At 45.9% G+C, this 21452-nt stretch overlaps 1 protein-coding gene across 2 annotated transcripts in view; it reads right to left on the bottom strand.

Moving 5' to 3' along the window:
- Nucleotides 1-21452, bottom strand: part of C4QH6orf118 (chromosome 4q C6orf118 homolog) — a 420601-nt gene that overhangs the window by 269102 nt on the left and 130047 nt on the right. For both annotated transcript variants that reach the window (XM_069607675.1, XM_069607674.1), the window contains exon 4: nucleotides 5683-5742. In XM_069607675.1, coding sequence (XP_069463776.1) covers nucleotides 5683-5742 — 60 coding nt within the window. The remainder of the gene's footprint in view (nucleotides 1-5682; nucleotides 5743-21452) is intronic.

Here is a 21452-nt window from a genome sequence, read left to right as displayed (position 1 = left end):
ATCTTACATTGATTAGTGTGCACTTGTATGGAGTATGGCAAGAGTTCTTAGGGCCTAAGGTATGACAGTTTAGTTTAGATGTAGCGGTACGAGGAGAGCACGGGTTGCTGCTAGGTGTGGTGTATGTGGACTTGCTGCTCTGGCACGAGGTGGAGTTCTTTCGAAGGTAGGGTGTGATAACTTTTGTGGTGTGTGAGCTAAGTCTGCAATTTCTGTGAGATGTGTGTACAGTGGTGGCTTGGTATTGGATGGGAGCGGTGCAGGCTCTGAGTCTGTCTAGTATGATGCTAGTGTTGGGTGTGAGCGCCGTGATTTTTAGTGCATGTGCAGGTGTAGGCAAGAGGTCCATCATAGACGGGTGGCTCTGTGTGATTTGGTAGTGGCGGTGGGGCTCTCGGTTGCCTATGCGTGGTGTGCTTGTAAGGGTTAGTATCGCACTCAATAGGCATGTGAGGAGGAGCGAGGAGGACATACTGGGCGTGAGTTAGTTGAGCTATGCAATTTATCTCAATACTGGCCCAAGAGGCGCTATGCAATTTATCTCAATACTGGCCCAAGAGGCGCTATGCAATTTATCTCAATACTGGCCCAAGAGGCGCTATGCAATTTATCTCAATACTGGCCCAAGAGGCGCTATGCAATTTATATCAATACTGGCCCAAGAGGCGCTATGCAGTGATCATAGTGGGTAACTAGGCATTTAATCCGGTATTGGCCTCTTGCTGAAACATAATTTGGGCTGTAACACAGTTGAAGGTATGTGTTGTTTCAATCTAAGTGACCATTCACTATCCATTGAAAGACATATTAGAGGTTTAAGGGACCTCATTTCCCAAGTGTCTCAGGATCATAATGGGAATTGGTGGGATTGGTTATTTTCATGGATTCATGCCATTGGGGGTACACTGTGTAACGCCTTTGCTTGCATTTGCATTATTTTGGCTATTATAATAATTGATTGTTGTTGTATTCAATATATTCCCAACTAAGTTCTGCTGTTTCGTCAGTTTCAGAGACTGGCTTCTCTACCACTGGGCTATGGAAGGTAAACATCCAAGGGTGGATTGTGATGCTTGAGCTAAAACATGGGGCTGATGCGCAGTGCATTCTGGGGGCAATCAGAACTATAATGGATATTTATTCCATTGCCTCAGTGAAAAGCTGCACTTGCTTTGCTAAAAAACATGCTTTCGATGTTATTCGTTGCTGAGCCTGGTATGCAGGCCTCAGCCAAGGACACAGCACTGGGAAAGCGAGAATCTACAGGTGCAGGCTGGCACCAGATATAAAAAAGGTTTTTTTATGTCTTGCTCCAAGGTCTCAGAATGAGTTATGGATTTGGTTTCCGTGGTGCTTTAGAAGAGGGAAGCTTTGCTCCTTGGGGTTACTGTAGGTTGACCCGGCCGGCAACCAACGGTCACTCAGCAATGCGCAAGCGCTAATGCCAGAAGGTTCTAGAAATTGCCACCCCTTTTTGAGGAGGATTTATTTGCGGAGCTCTGGAAAGGTCAGGTAGAAAAAACACAAAGACCTCAGTCGGAGGGGGGACGCCTTGTTCCGACCTTCCTGTGGGCTGTTGTGCTCTCTGCCTGGCTGTTACCAGGGTCTTCCAGCCACTTCTGGCGAGATGATGGATTCAGTTACGCCCATGGTGATGTATTTTCTCTTTAATTCTCTATCTTTTCTGTGATTTATTTCTGTTTTATCACTTGTTGCTTCTTAGCTATGAATAAATAGCCGTATAAGTGCTAATTATTTTGCTAACTGCGTGTCTGGTTGTGAGTTATTGCTCCGTCTACTTACGTTCAAAGTATTTGCTCTGCTCTGTAAATGTACAGGTGATAAATAACTGTCCGTGCACTCTTGTCGAGCAATACACCAAGCGAGCTACCAAAAGAAACTGAAAAGTATAACACCCACGCTAACTGCAGGTTAAGGGCCTTAAGATACAGCATTTTTGGAGGGGGTAAGTCAAGTACCTCTTTGGATCCAAACCCTGGAACCTTTGTTGAACTGATGAATTGAAACCTTTGTTGAACTGAGCAGGGGTGAGTCGAGTACCCCACTGGATACCAGCACTTAAACCTTTGTTAAACTGAGCAACCCTTTTGAACCACTTGAAAACCTCTTTTGCGTTTTTCTTTTTTTAACACTTAGAAAGACTTTCATGAACTGAGTGACTTTGTAGGGGAACTGAAACTTGGATGTTGAACTTTATTTAGTTGGACAGGTTAGGACAGGGAACTGATCTTAGTTGTTTTGACATCCTGACGAGAACCACAGTTTTTGTTTTGTTAGGAAGGGAAACCCTTGTAGCAATAAGCCTAGAGAGGCTTTTTTCTTATTATTTAAACACAGCTACAGTTGAATGATGTCCTCTTCTCGGAGTCTTACTTCTGGTTCACCACAGTATATTCGGTGAGCACCCCTCCCCAGAGAGCCATTCCATGAACACTCATCTGCCTTAGTGATTTTTCATTATTCTCTCCTTTTGTATGTTTCTAGCACTGTGATTTGATGAAAGGTAAACATTCTGTCTATTGCCATTGTTTGCCTTTGCTGGAAATGCAATTCAAAGAATCCCAGATGTCAGTGGCTTGACAGAACAGTGTTTATTTTGCTCCATTTGTTTTTTGTTTGAAGCGTGTGCCTGTTTTGTGTTAAGTGCATTAATTATCGCTGTCACTTAAAGGTGGGAATGTTTCTGCTGTCCTTTAGTCGTGGCATAATGTGTATTGGTAATTGGCTGAATGTTATCTGAGAAGAATAGCTACCTGCTGAAGCATTGAAAATGAATGGTGGCAGTCTGGACTAATGCTACTTATCTCTGCACGAAGTGTACTGCTTTGTATTGATGGAATTATTTTAGTAGTATGCCTTTTACTGTATTGGTGAAAACAAAATAACCAATCAATACAAGATGCAAACATTTTACGTTTGGTGGCTATTCCAGGCTTATAATGTGATCATTGGGTCATTTCAGGGTGCACCTGGACATATGGGTGTATATATTGCATGTAAGTGATGGCTTATGATCATATTGTCGAGGCATTTGGGCGTGCACTTGGAATATGATGGTAGCACCTGGGAGGCAATACCTTACATAGGGTGATTTACAATGTATATGAAGCCATTATTGGAGCTTTAGAAGCTTCACTCAGCATTAGTACCCGCACTTGTGGAGTTAAACCTTAGGTTATGGTTAATAATATTGAGGGCTAAGAGCCAACTGGCCTTAGTGTGCTGGTAAACATTATCAGGGAGTGTCGAACCCAAAGGAATAACCAACATGCAATCAGAGGTTTTAGAAAAAATCCAGAAGCTGAAATCCAACCTTGATCTCAGGTGGGAGTTGATTGCTTATTTGGGTCCCAGAACGGAAAAGCTTCTGCCTCCAAAAAAGAAGCAAAGAGTTTGGGGAACAAGGAGAGCATTTTGGAATTTGCAGCATTTGGGGGATTTGAGGCTGTACCTGATATATGACAGTCAAAACCTATTGGCGTTTGCCAATGCTTGTTGTCTTTTCAGTCACTGTGCCAGGTCTTTAAATCGATTAGCCAAAAGGGTATCCAGTCCCCCGTTTGATCACACCAATCTAGTCAGGCCTGAATGTTGTCTCTTTTTAGCGTCAGATCAGTATTTTGTTTATTCACAATCTCGCCTTTGCTGGCGACATTCATGTAGCTTCACTATCATCTAGTGATGTCTTGCATCTTCATACAAATACATGTCAATAGTAATCAATTTGATTACTATATGGTTTAGGGCCGACTAAAGAGTTAATTAAAGGCAGTTGTGGGGTAGGGGCGTTAATTGGGGCGTAAAGAGCCACTCCCCCTCTATTAGTGTTTCACATATAAATCTTGACTGAGGCATTTTTTTATGTTTAAACATTTAATTATTATCATCATTAGGGTGTTTAATGATCCCGGACCTAGTTTCAGGAAGCAATGGAGTTCTCTAAATTCATAAGGGAAGAACACAGTGAGGGGAGCAGAGAAAAGAGGAGCTGGAAACTAACACAGGAGCAAGAGGTTGGGCAATTGGCAGCAAGGGATCTACAACCAATCAGGTGAGGAGGCAGTAGGGAGCAGATCACAGAGTCTCAGGTAGGTTAGCAAATGCAGGGTGTGTGGACTTAGATGTAAGGGAGAGTTTTGGGAATCTACCTTTGATGAAATTGGGTTTAATGATTAGATCCAGCAAAAAGATAGTGATCTGGCAAGCTCACTTTACTTTTGGAATTTTGTTGATTGCACACAATTTGGCATAGTTGTAATGCCAGTATGAATGCGTATGCAAAGTTATACATTTCTCTAGATGTTAATGCATTGGTAGACTAGCCCCCCTCTTCATCCATCTCACACTTGTATAAATAAAGCTTGGCAAAATCAAGCAGACTTAAATGGTAAGGTTTTGGATCAACTACTAGGGACTGCTTGAGCACTTCTCAAGTCCATGACGCAGCCAGTCACCAACTATATCTACTACCATACTCCCTCAGGTTTATATCCATCAGAATAAGCTCTGCTGTAAATTGAGCTGCACATTCCAGAGACCTTCTCTCTTGCATAGATATATCTCACCACGGTTAAGAAACACAGTTCCCTACTACCACAATCATATCCCAATACCCTATTCCCAATTGTGTTGCCCAATTTGGTAATTGTATTATCTGGTCCCTCTTTTCTAGTTTTATTTTTTATTTTAATTTTTTAAAGCACAGACCTTGCTCAAGATCAGAAAAGCGCTCTAAGGGGTAAAGGTAGCCAGCGATTAGGCTGGCATCTTTTAACAGTAGCCTAGAACTTTGAGTTGCGGTCTATGCATCCATTCTGATTAGTCCATGGTCAGGCGTCATTGAAAAAGCCACGTTTTGAGAACTTTGCAAAATTGGAGAATTGTGGGGGCATTCTAAAGCTGATAACGGGATTGAGCTCCAGAAGGTGGGTGCATGCCAATAGAACAATTGTGTGTGGGTCCTTTCATTGCAGGCTAGTTGTGATTCCAGCCGGTTGGTTGATTTGCGGCTCGAGCCGTGCGTGCCATCAGATATGTGGAGCTTAGCCACCAGGTATCCTGGTATGCTACTCGTGACTGCTTTGTAGATGATACATGAAGTCTTGAACAGTATCCAACCCTGAGAAGAAGCCGAATACACAGGGGTTATACGGTCAATTTTCAGCAGACACGTATCCATATTCTATGCACTTCTTATCACCTCATCACTCAGCCCTACCCTTTCCTTGCCAGTATGCCAACACCATAGTGGGGTAACACCCTTCGGACAAGGCCAGGCACCCTAAGACGACAAAGTATGAATATTCAATAGCATAATATTAAAATAACGTGTGTATTGAGTGTTCCGTCTCCTTTCTGAAAAGGGTGCCCAGAAATACATACATGAGTTGTCATGCAGTGGCCTTTCCCCTTGGTGCTTCATGTTTAATACTGTACTCCACGCCCTTACAAAAAGGGCAAATCTCAGTCAATGCCAGCATGCATATTCACAATACAATGTCTGTAGCATTTAGAAACATTATTAAAATACCTGAACCTACTTATGGTTCAAGATAACCAAGTGATAGTCGTTAGAAGCAGTTCCATGTAAATGGCATAAAAGGTAACAGTGGAGAGAGAAGATTAATAAGAGGAATGATGTTGATGTTGGTGCTACTATACCTCATATTGTTGCTCTGGATGAGAATCCAGGAGAGAATCCAGATAGGCATCATACACCTTCTATATAGAAAGAAAAAACAGTGAGTGAAACCGTACACATTTCCATTACTTTGTGCAAAACACAGTACCATGCAACAGGAAAGTGCACCCTGTCTCTGGAACAAGTTACCAACACAGATAAGATGGCCCCAATTCATCCTACATACACATCAGGGAGGACCTGAAGACACTGCTCTGCAAGGAAAATCTTGTCCCTCGCTGATCACTGCAAACTACAGTATTCCACCCCCCAGAGTTCCTCCCATATCCTGCTCCTCCTCCACATCCCATCCCCTCTGCTTCCTCTTGCACCCTACTTGTACCCTCCTTTGTTTTCCCTTTATACAGGGCTATGTTGCTTCTCAGCTATGTTCACACTTTATAAATCCCATACATGCATGCCAACATAGACTCTTACATGATTAAAAGGACTTTTAATTTGTCCCATATTTAGGAGCCTGTAATACATCTCAGTGTGATCTTTTTCCCCCAAAATCCGTTTTTCCCTTATAGGAAGAGCAGTTGTTGCAAACAGCAAAAACCACACAGATTTCCATGTGGAATCAAACATGTCAGCTCAAATAATGATTCGGTGCTGGATTAGATGCTTCCACATCTGCCACACATGAGTGGGAGTGTGATGAAAATATTTCTTCTCTGCAGGAGTATAAGGATGAGTAGGGGCCAAACCACCGGCTCAGCCCTCACACTTCTACAACCCGACAGTGATCCCGATCATTAAGCTAAACAGACACCATCTTCACCTTTTGTGGTATCTTGGGTCAAGGGAAGACTATACTCTCAAGAAGGTTGTGAATGAGATTCATTGGCTGGCCAAACAGCAAAGTATAACTGTCGAAAATGAAGGGAGGTTCTATAAAAATAGATATACTTTAATTAAACACACCTTCTGCAAGAATAACTAAATAGAAAAACACTGTACAAAACCCACTCCTGTGAAAATAAAAGAGAAGATGCACGGAAAGAAAGGTGCAGCACTCTGGATAAGAATAAAGTGGGGGGACAGACAATTCAACAACCGCAATGTTCTTTGAAAAGGCTATGACTTTTGATGGAAAAGGTACACAAGTGACCTAACAAGTCTCTACAGCCACAAATGGACAAAGGGAGCAGTTACGGCTCAATAGTGCCTTGTTGGTGTTTTGACAGCCTCTAAGCAAGCTTCGAGCTGTTGTGCGGGTTAATTGAACCAAGTTCATGAGCAGTTGTGTTAGCCCAAGCAGAGAGCTGGCAGCAAGTCATTTTTAAATGCGGTGGCTCAAAGCAGTTTTCAAGCGATGCACGTCAGAGGGCTCACCAGGGTCATTTTGGAGTGAAGCCAGTTTGAGATGTGTAGTAACAGCTGTGTCGGGTCGATGCATGACACTCCAGCGGTTCGGGTCAAAGGTTGGCAACGGTTTGAAGCTGTGATCCTGAAGTGCCATTGTGCGGTTCAATGAAGGGGAGATTCAAGAGCGAGCCGGGTCGAGGCGTTCAGTAAGTGCTGGTTTGAGTCAATGAGTGACACTCCAACGGCTCAAGTCGAGTCAGGCAATGAGTGGGTAATTCGAGCTGAGCAGGCGATCAGCTCTGCAAGGACACCATGCAGCGTCAAGCTGGTTCAAAGGTCCAAGCAAATTATTTCAAAGGTTCGGATAAGTGCCAAGAGCAGCACTGGCAAGTCCCGCTTGTTTGATGGCAGTGAATGTGGTTTGACTGCGGCTCAACCAGTTTGATGCTGCAGAGCAGGGAGCCTTGGCTGATCTGGTCCTCCAGAGGCTGTGAGACCCAGGGACAGTAAGATAGGATTAGTCCATTCGGAATCTGCTCTCCCAGACTTAGGAGGTTTTTGGCAGGTCCTGGTCCATAGCAAGAGACACTCTCAATATGCCATGGGAGTGGGTAGGGAGCAAAGCTTGCCTTTGCCTTGGACTGCTCCTTCCTCTCTTCAGTAGGTCAGGGTGTTGGAAAGATCAACTCTCCTAAAAGAGGTCCTAATGAATTCTTCTGCAGGGCTTTGTCTAAGTGTGAATTAAAGCAGGCATGGGAGACCCCATCTTTTAAAGTCTATTTGGGGGTGGGTTTCAGTTGGGGTCCAAGTACACTGTCATGTGTACTATGGAAAATAATACAAAAAGGGTTTTTTTTAAGGCAAAAGTCCACAGATGATGGTGATTGGACCTCTGCATCGTCTACAAGGCTGTCTGGGCACTGGGACCACACTATCTTCACCTTTATTTCACTAAATACTCTATCTCTAGACCACTACGTTCCTCCGGCATCAGCTCTTTGTGTGTTAAGCGTTTTTTGCTAAACAGAGAGTAGGTGGTCGTTCACTTTCCTCTGCAGGCTCCATCCTATGGAATAGCCTCCCCTTCCTTCTGCCCCTTGAGCAGGATCTTCTCAAATCCTAGAAGCTCCTTAAGACCTTCCTCTTTTCCTCCTTCTTCCCTTCTTCTCTCCTCTGTTGATCCCACAGTTGGTGCGATCTGTGTGCTGGGCCCTTATGCATCCTCAGGCCTCACAACCTCCCACACCAATTCTGGCCAGCTCCTTTCTATCTACAGCACTTGCAGCTGCACACCCTTTGCCCTGGAGGTTCGCACTTACACCCCCAGCGGCCTCAATCCGTGTAGCACTCAACATTCCTAGCACTTCATCTGTGGCTCACCCATGAGCTCGGACTCCCCAGCACTTACCCCGTCTTCCTTGCTGCACTTGCACGTTCTGAATAGTCACAATGCATAGTAGGTTTGTACCTTCTACCTTTGTTGCCCATCTGCTCTTAAATATTGTGTTTTTAATGTATTTCCCACTCTTGCTTCCTCCCTGCCCTGTGGGTGCTTTGAAACAGTCTTTTCTTATTGTATAAGTGCCTAACAAGCAAGCAATAAATAGATACATAAATAAATAAAGCAAACCCTTAAACCGCCTATTGCGGTAAATGAAATGCAGTAATATTGGCAAAATACATTCTGCAAAAGTGTATTTCAGAGAAATAAAATCAGGAAAACATCATAGATCCCTGCGCCCTGCTCTCATTTATATATCCATAACCTGTGTCGAGGAGTGTAGTAACTTTGTAAAATGAGCGACAAACACCAGGTGCCTACTCCCATAGGACAAAACATGTCCACCTACTTCATTGCGCTCTGACCCATCCATAGTGAGGGTGGCATACATTTATATTAGGCTACCCCTTTAGTGAATGAGTGCAATCAAAAAGAGATTTTCCTTCAGGAAGTGGCAGACAAGGTTACCTGTGCTAAAAGCAGAAAGGGTACATGGGTGCTGCCCAGCAGAACTCCACACCAAAAGTCACAAACCCTAATCCGAAGAGGGGAGTGGGAAGAGAGACACAATGTGAGACAACTGTTCATGTTTCAATAGGTCTGGTGCCTCAACTGGGAAAATAGGATTGTGCAGAAAGGACACCCATTTTGGCATCACAAGGAGAGGTGGTCCTGGGGAAGGGAATTGGTTATTACCACATACTCTGAAGTGCTTACACACGAAACATGTAACCCCTTTGGGAAAGAAGGAGTCACTAAAGTACATATGACTGACAGTACAGATGGCATTTAAATGCCACCTGTTAGTTCTGGTTCCCAGTGCCCTGCTACAGAAATAAATCTGGCAAACAAATGTACAAATCACATCTAAATGGAAACAATGTGTTCACTTCCTCCTTGCTGGGGACATGAGTGAGGTTGTGAGAGGGAAAAAAGACTGCAGCTGGGAACTCTCTCTAATCGTTTCCTGACTTTAAAAGAGAGGTACTGTTACAGAGTGAGCAGCCTGATGCGGGACCTTTAAGGAGGAGTGAATCTTGGGAGGGAGGGCACGTGGGAGCAGGGAGGAAGTGGCAGTGAACAAGAAAAGTGGGAAGACAGTGAATAGTAATACAGGAGGTTGCAGGACACCACACGCTATGTGTGATCCTTGAGTGAACGGGGCCTAGCCACCTCAACAACTGGTGACTAGACAGCCTGCACGTTGGCAAGGACTCGCCTCGCCTGCCGACATCGATGTGAAAATAGAAGAAGGTACACAGTTGCAGATGAGCCACTGTGCAAGCACTCCACCGTTTACGGTGTAGGCCATGTTGCCAGCATGGAAGTCAGCACACCAACTGCTGAAGCTGCGGTGCTGCCGCAGAAGGGGAGCTCCAGATCACCAGTGAGGGCTGCGGGGCATTTGGATTTTGCATTGGCTGCACGCACAAGCCAAACAGGGGGAGCAGCGTGGAGGCAACGTCAAGACCAGCTCGCCCCACTCAAGTTTCAGGCAAGCACAGGTCCGTGAAGAGGCGTGCGTGCCGGCTGATAACACAAAACTGATGGAAAGCAAGACATTTCAATCTCCTGTGCCATGGTCAGGCACGCATGAATACACAGAAGAGGAAGTACACATAACTGTTATATTGATTAGGAAGCCATGGAGGGACGCACGTGGGTGACAGACACCACTAGCAGGGATGGAGGCCAGAGGCTGGCCCACACGGAAGGTGAGGAGGTGTGTGTCAGAGGCAAGAGACACTGCAGAGGGGGGTGCATGCAAGTGGAAAAGAAGGCAAAGGACACAGCAGACTCTAGCTGACTGCCAACCAGCGTGTTGCAAGGGGGATACTGCTGAGATAGTGTCTGCGCAACAAGGATCAAGGCAGGCCGATGGAGGAGGTCTATGCTTGTGGAAGCAATACCTCAGGGAAAAGGTGGAAGTGCAAGGAACACCACTCCACGGAGACTGCAGAAGGGGCCCCTGACCACGAGGAAGAACAGGACCAGCTGCAGGATGCAGGAATAGTCACAAAATTCAGGAGCATGACCAGAGACAGAGCGAGGAGCCACAGACAACCTATCAGAAGACATGGTTGACAACACAGAAGCTGCCACTGACCCTGTGGCAGAGGCAGTGGCAGGGGCACAGGCAGGCATCATGGCCGGCATGTCGTCCAGGGCAGCATTTGAGGAGACCAGGACCGTTCTCTCTACAGCCCCAACATGACCAAGGACAAAGCTGGAAACAGTTGATGGTGGAGTTCAATGATTTTATAAGGGCAGTAGGAGATCAGGATTCACCCAACATGACCGACATATTTACAGACCTTACAGGGACACAGATCAAGGGCATTTTGAAGATGATTCCACCACAAGAGGGAACCGCAAACGAGATGATGATTGCATCAGTGAACAAGAAACTAATCGTACTGCCCAATCGAGATTACGAGAGGTACACTTTCAATCAGTGCGCCCAACTACCCTATGAAATGATAGGGGAATTTGCCCTGAGACTTCAAAGGAAAATCACCTACTGCGACTTCGCAAATTTCTCAGATGATGAGGCTATCTGGCTCAGAATAATAGAGGGCTGCACATCATCAATATTCCGGAAGCACCTACTGAAAAAACCCATGTCGCTACCAGAAATTCTAGATCTGGCCCGCGTGTATGAGAAGGTGGATGTTCAGGCCGCAGCCATAGAGAATCCCAGGAAGTCAGAGAGCATGGCCGCAATGCAGGCCATGTTGACACCAGGCCTGAGGAACCAGATTGGCCCTCCCAAGGCAGGACAGGGTGGGCCATACCAGAGATATCAAGGGGACAAAAAGTGTTACAGATACAGGTTTGAATTCCCTCAACGAAGACAGTGCCAAGCGCTAGGACAAATGTGCATGCAGTGCGGCTGGGAAAACCATTTCCTGGCGATGTGCAAAGAGAAGTCACCAGCCCTTCCAGGCTACAAATCCCATATGCCACCAGGACCGGCGGGAGGCCAAGAACTACCACAGGGACCAAACAACAGGATGTACCCGGGACAGAACTTCCAGAGACCCCTGCAAGGGCGGCACAGTGTGCCCTTCCCACCCCAAAACAGGGTCATCAGGGCAATTGAAGACCTTCCTTTAACAGAGAAAAGTTCCTCAAAGAATGAAGAACAAGACCTGGGCTCACTTTTGGCAAAACCTGCCTAAATCAATTCAACTACAATAGCTAGCAAGGTGTTTAATCAAAGTACGATGTTTAATTGTGGGTAGGTTCTGCAAAAACAAATAGGATAGTCATAAATTAGACAATAAACAAATTACCAACCAATTGCATTAATAAACATAACAGTTTGTCGTCAAATCTTCCAAACAATGTACATCATAAATTCAATGGCAAACGTGTTTCTACTAAATGTTCAAAATCATCCCCCTTCCTCTTCGTCTTGAGCCACATCACCTCAAATTCCAGAAGGTCCTCGAGACTTTCCTTCCCCCCACCCTTCCTTCTTCCCTCCTCTGCTAATCTCAGTCGCTGTGATTGGTGACCCTGGCCCTTATGTGTCCTACGGGGCCCTGGCCTCCCCCACCCAATCGCCTTCAGCCTCTGAATACACACAGCACTTGCCTTGGCACTTACTGACCTTCGCCACTGCAGGCCTTTTACAGATGATAGTTCTCTAGCAGTTCCTACTCTGGGCACTTACACCTGCAACTCACTCATGAGCACGGCACTTCAGCACTTACCCCGTCTCCCTTTTCTCCTCTTCTCTCTCTAAACTTGCACGCTCTGAATGCTCACAAGGCCTAGTAGGTTCATCTTTATCTTCCATTGTATTCATTGTTTTTCTATCCCATGTTCCCCCCCAATGCCCTGTGGGCTCCTTGAAACACAATTTACTTGTTGCATAAGCGTCTAACAAATGCACAATAAAATAAATAAATAAAATAATTAAAGTGCCACTGAAAGGAAAAGGAAAGCAAAGATATGTTTCGGCCAGCGCTGAGGAGTGAGAAAACCACACTTGCCTGTTAGAGAAGAGGTTCTGGTCCACCAGAGACAACAGAGGAAGACTGACACTCATAATGACCCAGACCCTCATCAAGTAACCGAGGTCAAAGGGTCCATAGTCACAGCGACAAGGGATGGGCATGATATAACCTGTAACGCCTCTTTCTTCTGCAAACTAGGCATGCCGACACCAAAATTTATGGAGTGAACAAGTGGAGGTGAAGACCCAGCGAAGAAAGTGGAGAAAGCACGAAAAAAGGGCCTCGCCAAACTGCCAGAGGAGGACCTAATGGAGGTAGATGAAGTCGGGTCAGGTGAGACTTGTGAGTCTCCCGGGCGACCCCGATGGATCATACATAAACCCCCACGGCTGATCAAACAGATGTGAGACCGAGATGTTTCATAAGCAGGAGGAGGATGTTGCAGAGTGAGCAGTCTGACGCGGGACATTAAAGTGGAGTGAATCTTGGAAGGGAGGGCACCTGAGGCCGGGGAGGAAGGGGCAGGGAACAAGGGTAGACAGGGATTAGTAATAAAGGAGGTTGCAGCACACCCCAGGCACTGTGTGATCATTGAGTGAACAGGGCCTAGCCACCTCAACAGGTACTACTTTGGGAAGAGCCTCTCGCTTGAGGCCTAGTAGAAGCAGGCATCATCCCAAAGGCACCTGGAGACTACTAAATCATAAGGAGCATAGAAGTGCCAGGAAGAAATTGCAGCAATCATGCTAGTGATGAAAGGGAGAGTGAAGGAGGCCCCCAATGAGTGCTCCCACTATAGGTATCGCATCTTCAGCAAGGAACTGGGCCTGAGTATGTACAAGTCACAGAAAAATGAGAACATGAGATAGCAGTCTCTGGTGCTTTGGGCAGTGCTAAAAGCCGTGTTTTAAAGCGTTGTGGCACCTGGTAAAAGGCCTAGAATGGAAGTGATCAGAGCATCTATTCAAACAAGGATTCCATGCACACATAATGTTATAACATGTGTTAAGTGTCCATATGTATTTTGGGCTCTTTATTTTGTTGCAGCAAGTTTGCTTGACCTTCCCACATGGTAGTCAGAATAGTCAGTGTATTGCCTTATCCCTCAATACAGAACGTCAAACATTGCATTGCATTGTGACACCTCTGCTCTATAGCTCAGAACTTAAACTGAGTCAAGGGTAAGGAAGGTTAGTAGAAGGAGGCTGCATGCAGGCTTTAGTCATCTATGGGAAGGGTTGTTCGGAAAAGTATGTAATTGCCTGATTTCCTTCATTAGCCTGAAATACATCCATAAATATAAGGGTATCAAGCATTCTATAGTGTGATTTGCCCTATATGTGGTATTTATTGTGTTTCTCTGCCCATCTGAACCACCTCTGGTGGTATGCCCTTGTGGACACCTTGCTCCCTTCTGTCACACCTAGTACCTGTGCCACACTGCATTCACAATTAATACGTATGGGAAAAAAGGCTATATATACTCCCTTGAATGAGGTCCATGGTGACAGAAGTTAACACCCACTTGAACAGGGCAAAACGATTGTCTAAAGTGGAAGGCACAGAATAAAAGAAGCACAAGTAACTAGACTGAAAATATAAACTTCTGGGATGCCTGGCCACTTAGATTACTTTGGCGCACATTGTTATGTCGGGGAGAGCCACATCCTGGTGCGGCCTCACTATGTAGGAATGAGACACAGAAGCGTTACTTGTATCTCTCGTGACGCGGACTGCCCCTTTTAATAACATACTGTGATGACGTGCTCCGTCATCATTCTCTCAAAGGGGCACACACTACACTCTTCCTTTTTCATAAGCAAACAAATAAACACACCATGCAATCAGCACCACAGCGTGAGGACATCAGAATCACAACTTGTATATTGTTCGGGTCATGGGAGACCTACTTCAAAGTCCTGCATATAGTTTGGCTGCTGGTGGTGCTCCCGCACGGGATAATGCCTTTCTCCCACCTCAGCTGAACCTGCTTCACCCATCACGATGCCCCCCTCCTTGATCTGTTGGACCGTCCTCATCGCCACTGGGCAGGTAGCCTCCCTGATCTGACTCTTCACTGTGAATTCGTGGCCATCGAGGTGGTGTCCCTGATCTCCTCCCCATATCCTCACTCAGCGTAGGCGACCTCGTCAACTACGAAAGAAACTGGAGTTCCTTGTGACCACGGCTTGGCCATCTGAAACAATAATCATGGCCCCTTTTGTGTTCACAACATTGAACGGGTGCAGTTCATGTGGAAGGGACAGCTCCCCTCTTGGGTGTCTGGAACGGATCAAAACTTCATCTCCCACTTCCAGAGGTTGGTCATGCAGTCTTCTCTTTTCAGTCTTCTTCTCATTCGCTCTTCTCCTCCTTTATCGTCGTCGATCACCCCAGGGCTGCGAGGCATGTGATTCGGTATCAATCCTCTCGGATATCATTGGAACATTGCCTCTGCTGGCGGCACGCCGGTTGAGCAATGGGTTGGTGCGGTATTCCGACCTGGATCGGTACAATGCTCTCCTTTCATATTCACTTTGTCTATGCAAGATCTGAAACACCTTGTTGAGCATGCACATCAACCTTTCCGCCTCTCCCTTTTCCCTTGGCCAGACTGGCGTCACCTTCCGATGTCTCACCTCATGGGCGTGCAGGTACTTGGAGAACCCCCAAATTTGAAATGGCACGCCGTTGTCAGTACAGAGTCCGGTGGGGAGCCCATGGTTGGCAAAGATCTTCTCCACCGTAGGGACTACATCTTCCAAAGATGAGGACTCCATAAGCTCTACTGCAGGATAGCATGACCATTGTGTGTCACGACAAGTAGACCCAAAGTCCATGTGCACCACCTCCCAGCTTTGGTCCATGGTCTCAATGTGTGGTTCCTTCTGGTGGGGCATCGCTGTTTGGCACCACACGCAACTGCAAATGAAATCCTCTACTTTCTCCTCAAATCCTGGAAACCAGACCTTTAGGCGAAGGCGCGGCTTGGTTTTGGCTACCCCCTGGTGACCTTTTTGGGCTAGCTTCAGCACACGTGGCACTAAGATCGCTGAGGTGACCATCTTTGACCCTCTCAGAACCAAACCATCATCCATGAATGTAAATTCACCTTGTAAATGCCACATCTGCTCGAGCGCTTGACAGGCCTCACATGTGCGTCGGTCTAGTTTCTCAAGCACCCTCTTCTACTCGCTGCTGTTTCTGGCAGTCTGCAATATGCAAAAACATTTGTCTCCTGCCAACGCTTCATTGATATCTTTGATGGACATATAGATTGGTCTAGCTACTGTCGCAAAGCTGGGTAGAAAATCTTCTGTCTCGGCCTCGTCCTGATTAAGTTTCTGCTGCCCCTATAGTGTGGGGTGTCGAGACACATAGCCGCATTAGCATTCACTGGTCAGAACACCAATTCAATATCATACTCTTGGAGAGCAGAGTGCGAGCATCCATTTTTCAATGCTGACAGCGGTTTGGAGGAGGATCCGGTTATTATCGGGACATAGGGTTTGTGATCCGTGATGACTGCTATGGCCTTGCTGAAAACATACAGATGGAAATGTTTGCATTCCCATATTACGGCCAGGGCCTCACTCTCTATCTGTGAATATCTTTGCTCTGTCACAGACAAGGCTCTGCTCATGAAGGCCACTGAGTGATTCTCCCCTCCATTATCCGGCTGCATTAACACTGCCCCTAGGCCAAAAGGGATGGCTTCCACGACAATTTCTGCTCTCTTCCCTGGGTCAAAGAAAATCATGGTTTCATCTGTGGTAAGGGTGTTCTTAATGTCCTCAAATGCACTCTGTTCCAGGGCAGTCCACCTCCATGTACAGTCTTTCTTGGTCAGTTTACAGAGGGGCTCGGACAGGGTGGCCAGGTTCCTTATGAACCTGCTGCAGTATGTGGTTATAGTATTGACTCAAAAGGGTCGAATGACAAAAGGGTCGAGTCAATTCAACCGAAAAAAAGGATTGATTTTTTTTTTGGGGGGGGTTGGGGGGTCCCCCCGAGCCCTTGTTTTTGGTGTAAAAACACCTTTTTTAAGGTAAACTGGAGCAAAAAACAAAAGATACATTTAAAAAAAAAATTCAATCCTTTTGTTTTCGGTCGAATGCACTCTCACCTTTGGCATTCGATCCTTTTGTTTTCGAAACTTTAACTGGACACCGCAGTATGTAACCCAGGGAAGCTGCATACCTCAGACATGTTGTTGGGAGCCCCTGCCTCCTGAATGTCTCTCGCTTTTCCCGGGTCAGGAGAGATACTGCCTTCCTGGAATAAAAAAGCAGAAAAACTCTGTGTTCTTCTGTAGGAAAGTGCACTTGTCTTTGTGCATCGTCATCCCCAGCTGCTGGATCCGCTTGAGGACATTCTCTAGTCTGTCCATGTGCTCCTTTTCAGATTTGGCAAACACCAGGATATCGGCACTGATGTTAATGGCACCGCTGAGTCTGGCCAGAGCCCCTCTGATGGTGTTTTTGAAGTCTTCTGCGGCCGACGATATCCCGAAGTTCAGCGCTCGTAACTGTATAGGCCTTTATGTGTGGTGAATGTTGTGATATAGCGGGACGCTGGATCAAACACTTGTTGTTGGTAGCCGGATCTTAGATAGAGTTTCAAGAAGTACTTGATATGATATGATAAGTCATTATAGTGCACCTGTACACAAGTGTTTCTGGGCGTGACAAGACAAGGAAGTGAAGACAGAAGGAGAACAAAACAAAAAACGTACTAGGCCTTGTGTCATTCAGATTGCGCAAGTACGGGGGGAGGGAGAGAAGTGCCAGGGCACCCTGCAGATCCGCCAGTATGTCGTCTAGTGTCGGCGTAATGTGCCTCTCCCTTCTGATGACACGATTTCGGAGACGCATGTCCGCACAGATGCAGATTGATTCCGGCAATGACTATGGGAGATTGATTCCTGGCAATGACTATGGGAGATACCCACCATGTTGGCCCTTTGACTTTATGTCCATTTTCACCAGGTTGTCCAACTCTCTTTCAACTTTCTCCCACACGTGGAAGGGAACACGCCGGTGATTTGGTACTATTGACTGGATGGTGGAGTGGCAAATAGGGTCTCCAGTCAGCTTTTTTGTACCTGTAAATATATCATGAACTTTCATTCCTGGAAGCTGTGGAGTAAGTGGAAGATCTGACATTAATTGTCCCTCCACGCTTCTATTCACAACCACGGTCTAGTCTCTTGCGCACCGCTCTGTGGATTTAATCCTTCAAGCCCTGCCCACTCGTTGAGTTGCAACCTTCTCTCTGCTTCGGTTCCAACGCTGCAGTTTTCTCCAAAGGGTACCTTCCGTTTCTACGGTTGTGCTCTGGTTCGGCTTTCCTTCTCTTGCTTCTGCTTAGCCTCAGCCTTCCTTTAGCGCTGCTACTTTGCCACTCCTCGGCTCGGTCCTCTCCGCTTCTGCTCCTGCCTCTGCCTTCTTATTCGCTGCTGTGCTGTTTTCTTCTGCTCGCTTACCTGCTTCCTAGCTGCATTCTACGTGGCTCCAGGACCTTGCTTATTGGATCATTCCTCACTCGCTCCTGGTTTCTCTACTATGCCTTTCAGTGACTCTGCCTTTGGAAAACTCTTTTCAGCTGACATTATTTCAAGACCTGAATTAATCCTTAGTTTTGAAGGAGTCTTCTATCCTTGGTGGATTACTGCATCTAAAATCCTGTGGGTTTTTTCTTCAGTTCTGGGCTGATTCCGGAGTTGACGCCATTCTTTCCTGGTTGTTCATCTAACGGAAATTGTGGCAACCCTCCGGAAGAGACCTTATCTCTTCCAGAAGAAGAGAGCACCAGAGGAACAAACAGTTGCTTCATCTGAATGGAACTCCGACCTCTCTGACTCAAATTCCTCAGCAGGTGAGACTGAAGGGGATTTACAGGTCAGACGTGATAGAATATGCCCGAGAAGTGGGCCAGTAGGGACTGGATGTCTTCTAAGTAGACGCAGTCGGCCAAGTTGACATTATGGAGCTCCTCTGCACCGGCACCGCCTAGTAGTGTTATATCACTTACTTTGGTGACGAAGAACCTGGCCTTTATGGTCCCATCGTCATGCTGGACAGGAGCCACAAAAACTCCCTCCATGGGTAGTTTGTGCTTCCTGCCAAACGTGCAAATGCAGATGTGCACGCTCTTCAGGGGCGGGGCCTCCCTCAGCTTCCAGTAATGATCATCTGCCATGATGCTCACCAACGCCCGTGTCAATCAGTACGGGGACGATGAATCGCAGATTCGGACCATACACTTGGGCTGACACCTCTTGGATACCTGTAGTTCTTTCATGTTGGAAATGAAGAACATTTCTTCCTCGTCTTCTTCTTTGTCTGGTTGGTCCACCTCAAGAGGAGGCTGTTCAACTTGGGCAATGTCTGCCTTGGTTATGCCTGCCCTCTCGAATGTGTGGCTGGCGCTGGTGCAAGGCAGACACGTGGAAAGTTGATTTGAGATACTGCATCTGCCACAGACATGGCCTTTTGCTGGGCAGTCTTTAAAGTGGGGGAGGTCGTAGCTGCATTGGCGGCTCCAGGTAGCATCTCTTTCTTGTTCCAGAACTGTTTTCTATCCATCCTTCATGTCTGTTGTCTTCCGAGGGCACAGGCATCCTCTAGCTTGACCGACTTCAGGGCAGCACACATCTTGGTAGACCTAACATCAGCCAGCTCATGCGAGCGTCCCAGGTCCAGGATGTGGGCTGGGGTAATGCCGGGCTCGCACAGTTTATTTATTGACAAGCAACCTAGAATGAGCTGCTGCCACACTTTGTGATCCTCATTGGGCCAGGCACACGTTAGTGCCATGCGCTGCAGTCTACCATGGAAGGCATCCTTCTGTGTGGCAGGCCTCATGAGGAACCTTGTCACAAAGGGGGGGGGACTGTTACATGGAAAGATAGGGCACTAGGTCAAATCATTCAAATCAAGTCTCCTGGTACAGCCCAATTGAATTGAATTCATATCCTCTCATATAACCCTCATATAACACAATGTCAACCATAGAGGTGTAGAAATGATATCATATCTTATTTTCAACACAATACAATACACACAATCAAACAATGTGCAAATCCAACAAAGCAAATATGTGCAATAAATACCAACCCAAACTCACGGGGGCACTTTAACATATACAAAAACACATTAATACAAATGTATACATTGGGATACAAGAATTTAATAAAGTCATACATAGAAGAAAGAAAAAAGAAAAAAAAATAATCATACATATTGCTTGAAAGGGGTCAGCATCATGGGCTACAGTTGGCCGTTATTAACAGAAAGATGCACATAGCTTAAATCTTATGTCAATTAAACAGGAAGTTTCTTAAACCCAAACGTCGTCGTAAATTCAAATGAAAAAGGTTAAAGGGACGGGACCCAGTATGATGGCGGGCGCGGTCTGCTCACAAAGTGATGCACCTGAATGGAGCGTTGACACGTAAAAGTCAGTTAAAAATGATGGCCCGCAAACTGATCCTGTCCCCGACATAGGGATGCATCCAAAATCTCTATGTGAACGCGTACCCAGCCAACCAATCATTTTTTTCCAACACGGCCGATGATTTATTAAAACTTAAGAAGAAAATATTCCGTACGGAACTCCATGGGCATTTCCTTCGGGAGTATCTCAAAGCCAACATTATACCTAGTGGACTAAAAGTTCGTAAAGAACCACGCCTTTTCTTAGATGACAAAGAATATACTACCAACTTTAGTTTCATCGACACTAAATGCAGCAGGGACCAGATGGTTTTAACGATCACCACTGCTCAACGCATTAGTATAGAATTACAAAAAACACTAGAAGAAGAAAAATCTAAATTCAAAACGAATACCCTGCTCAAGGAACAACTTAAGGATATTGAAAAACAATTCGAACAGTTCAAAGTGAATACACTTTCTAAAAAAACAAATAAACTTAACAAAGATATTAAAGACTTTAGCACTGAAATCATATATCCATACACAGCAGAAGGCTATTTAGACTCATTAAAGAAACAGGGTATGGCGCAATCAACGGCAGGTGGGAGACGGAGGCGGGTAACCTTTTCAGGATCCAGCAGCTCAGGCTCATCCGGAAACAGTTCCAATCACAGTTTCCCTCCGTATCAGCCATACCAATTTGGGCAACCACACTTTCAAGGTCCCCCCCGCCACCAATATATCCCCCTTTTTTAGGCAGAGGAGGGGAAGGAGGAGGATGGGGGCCCCAATTCTGGAACACACCCTATCAGGGACAATGCAGATGTCCGAGACAGCGGAGGCGCTAGATGCTACACTCAATACTAACCAGCTGCCTATATTTAATCTAGCGAAGGTAGATTTAACCACATGCCAAAATACAGTTTTAGCAAAAGGTCTCTCCTTTGTGCCTACTACCGACACCGATTGGTTTCGGCTGGAAACGGAGATACAACGTTTCTTTCGGAGTTTAAGACTCTGCGTGTTCTTCATGGACCACAATGAACAAGAAAGTGACCCAGACACGGGCTTACACCCACAGTCAACCTTTACACCATCAGATAACCAGATTCCGGAGGACTTATTGACTTTCGAGAGATGTGTTCTCAAAGATATAAAACAGATGAGGAAGAGGAGAAATAGAATACCCCCGAATCTGACCATAGGTGAAAGAAAGGCCTTGAAAGATCTATCTGAGAAACATGACTTGGTAATCAAACCGGTGGACAAGGGGGGCGGAATAGTTATAATGACCAATGACCAATACATCCACATGGTTATGTCTCTACTCAATGAAGTGGATAGTTACCGTACCCTTAGGAAAGATCCGAAGAAAGAAATCAAAATAGAGATTTCTGAAATGGTCAATTTTGCTCACGAAAGAAACTGGATCATGGATAAGGAAGCCACTTTTCTGACCACATCCCAAGACCACACCCCATGTCCATATGCTCTTCCAAAAATCCACAAAAATTCACTAGATCCACCAGGGAGAC

This window comes from Ambystoma mexicanum, chromosome 4q (assembly GCF_040938575.1).
Source record: "Ambystoma mexicanum isolate Mex_15411 chromosome 4q, UKY_AmexF1_1, whole genome shotgun sequence".
Classification (NCBI taxonomy): Eukaryota; Metazoa; Chordata; class Amphibia; order Caudata; family Ambystomatidae; genus Ambystoma; species Ambystoma mexicanum.
This window is presented reverse-complemented; position numbering and strand designations above follow the sequence as displayed.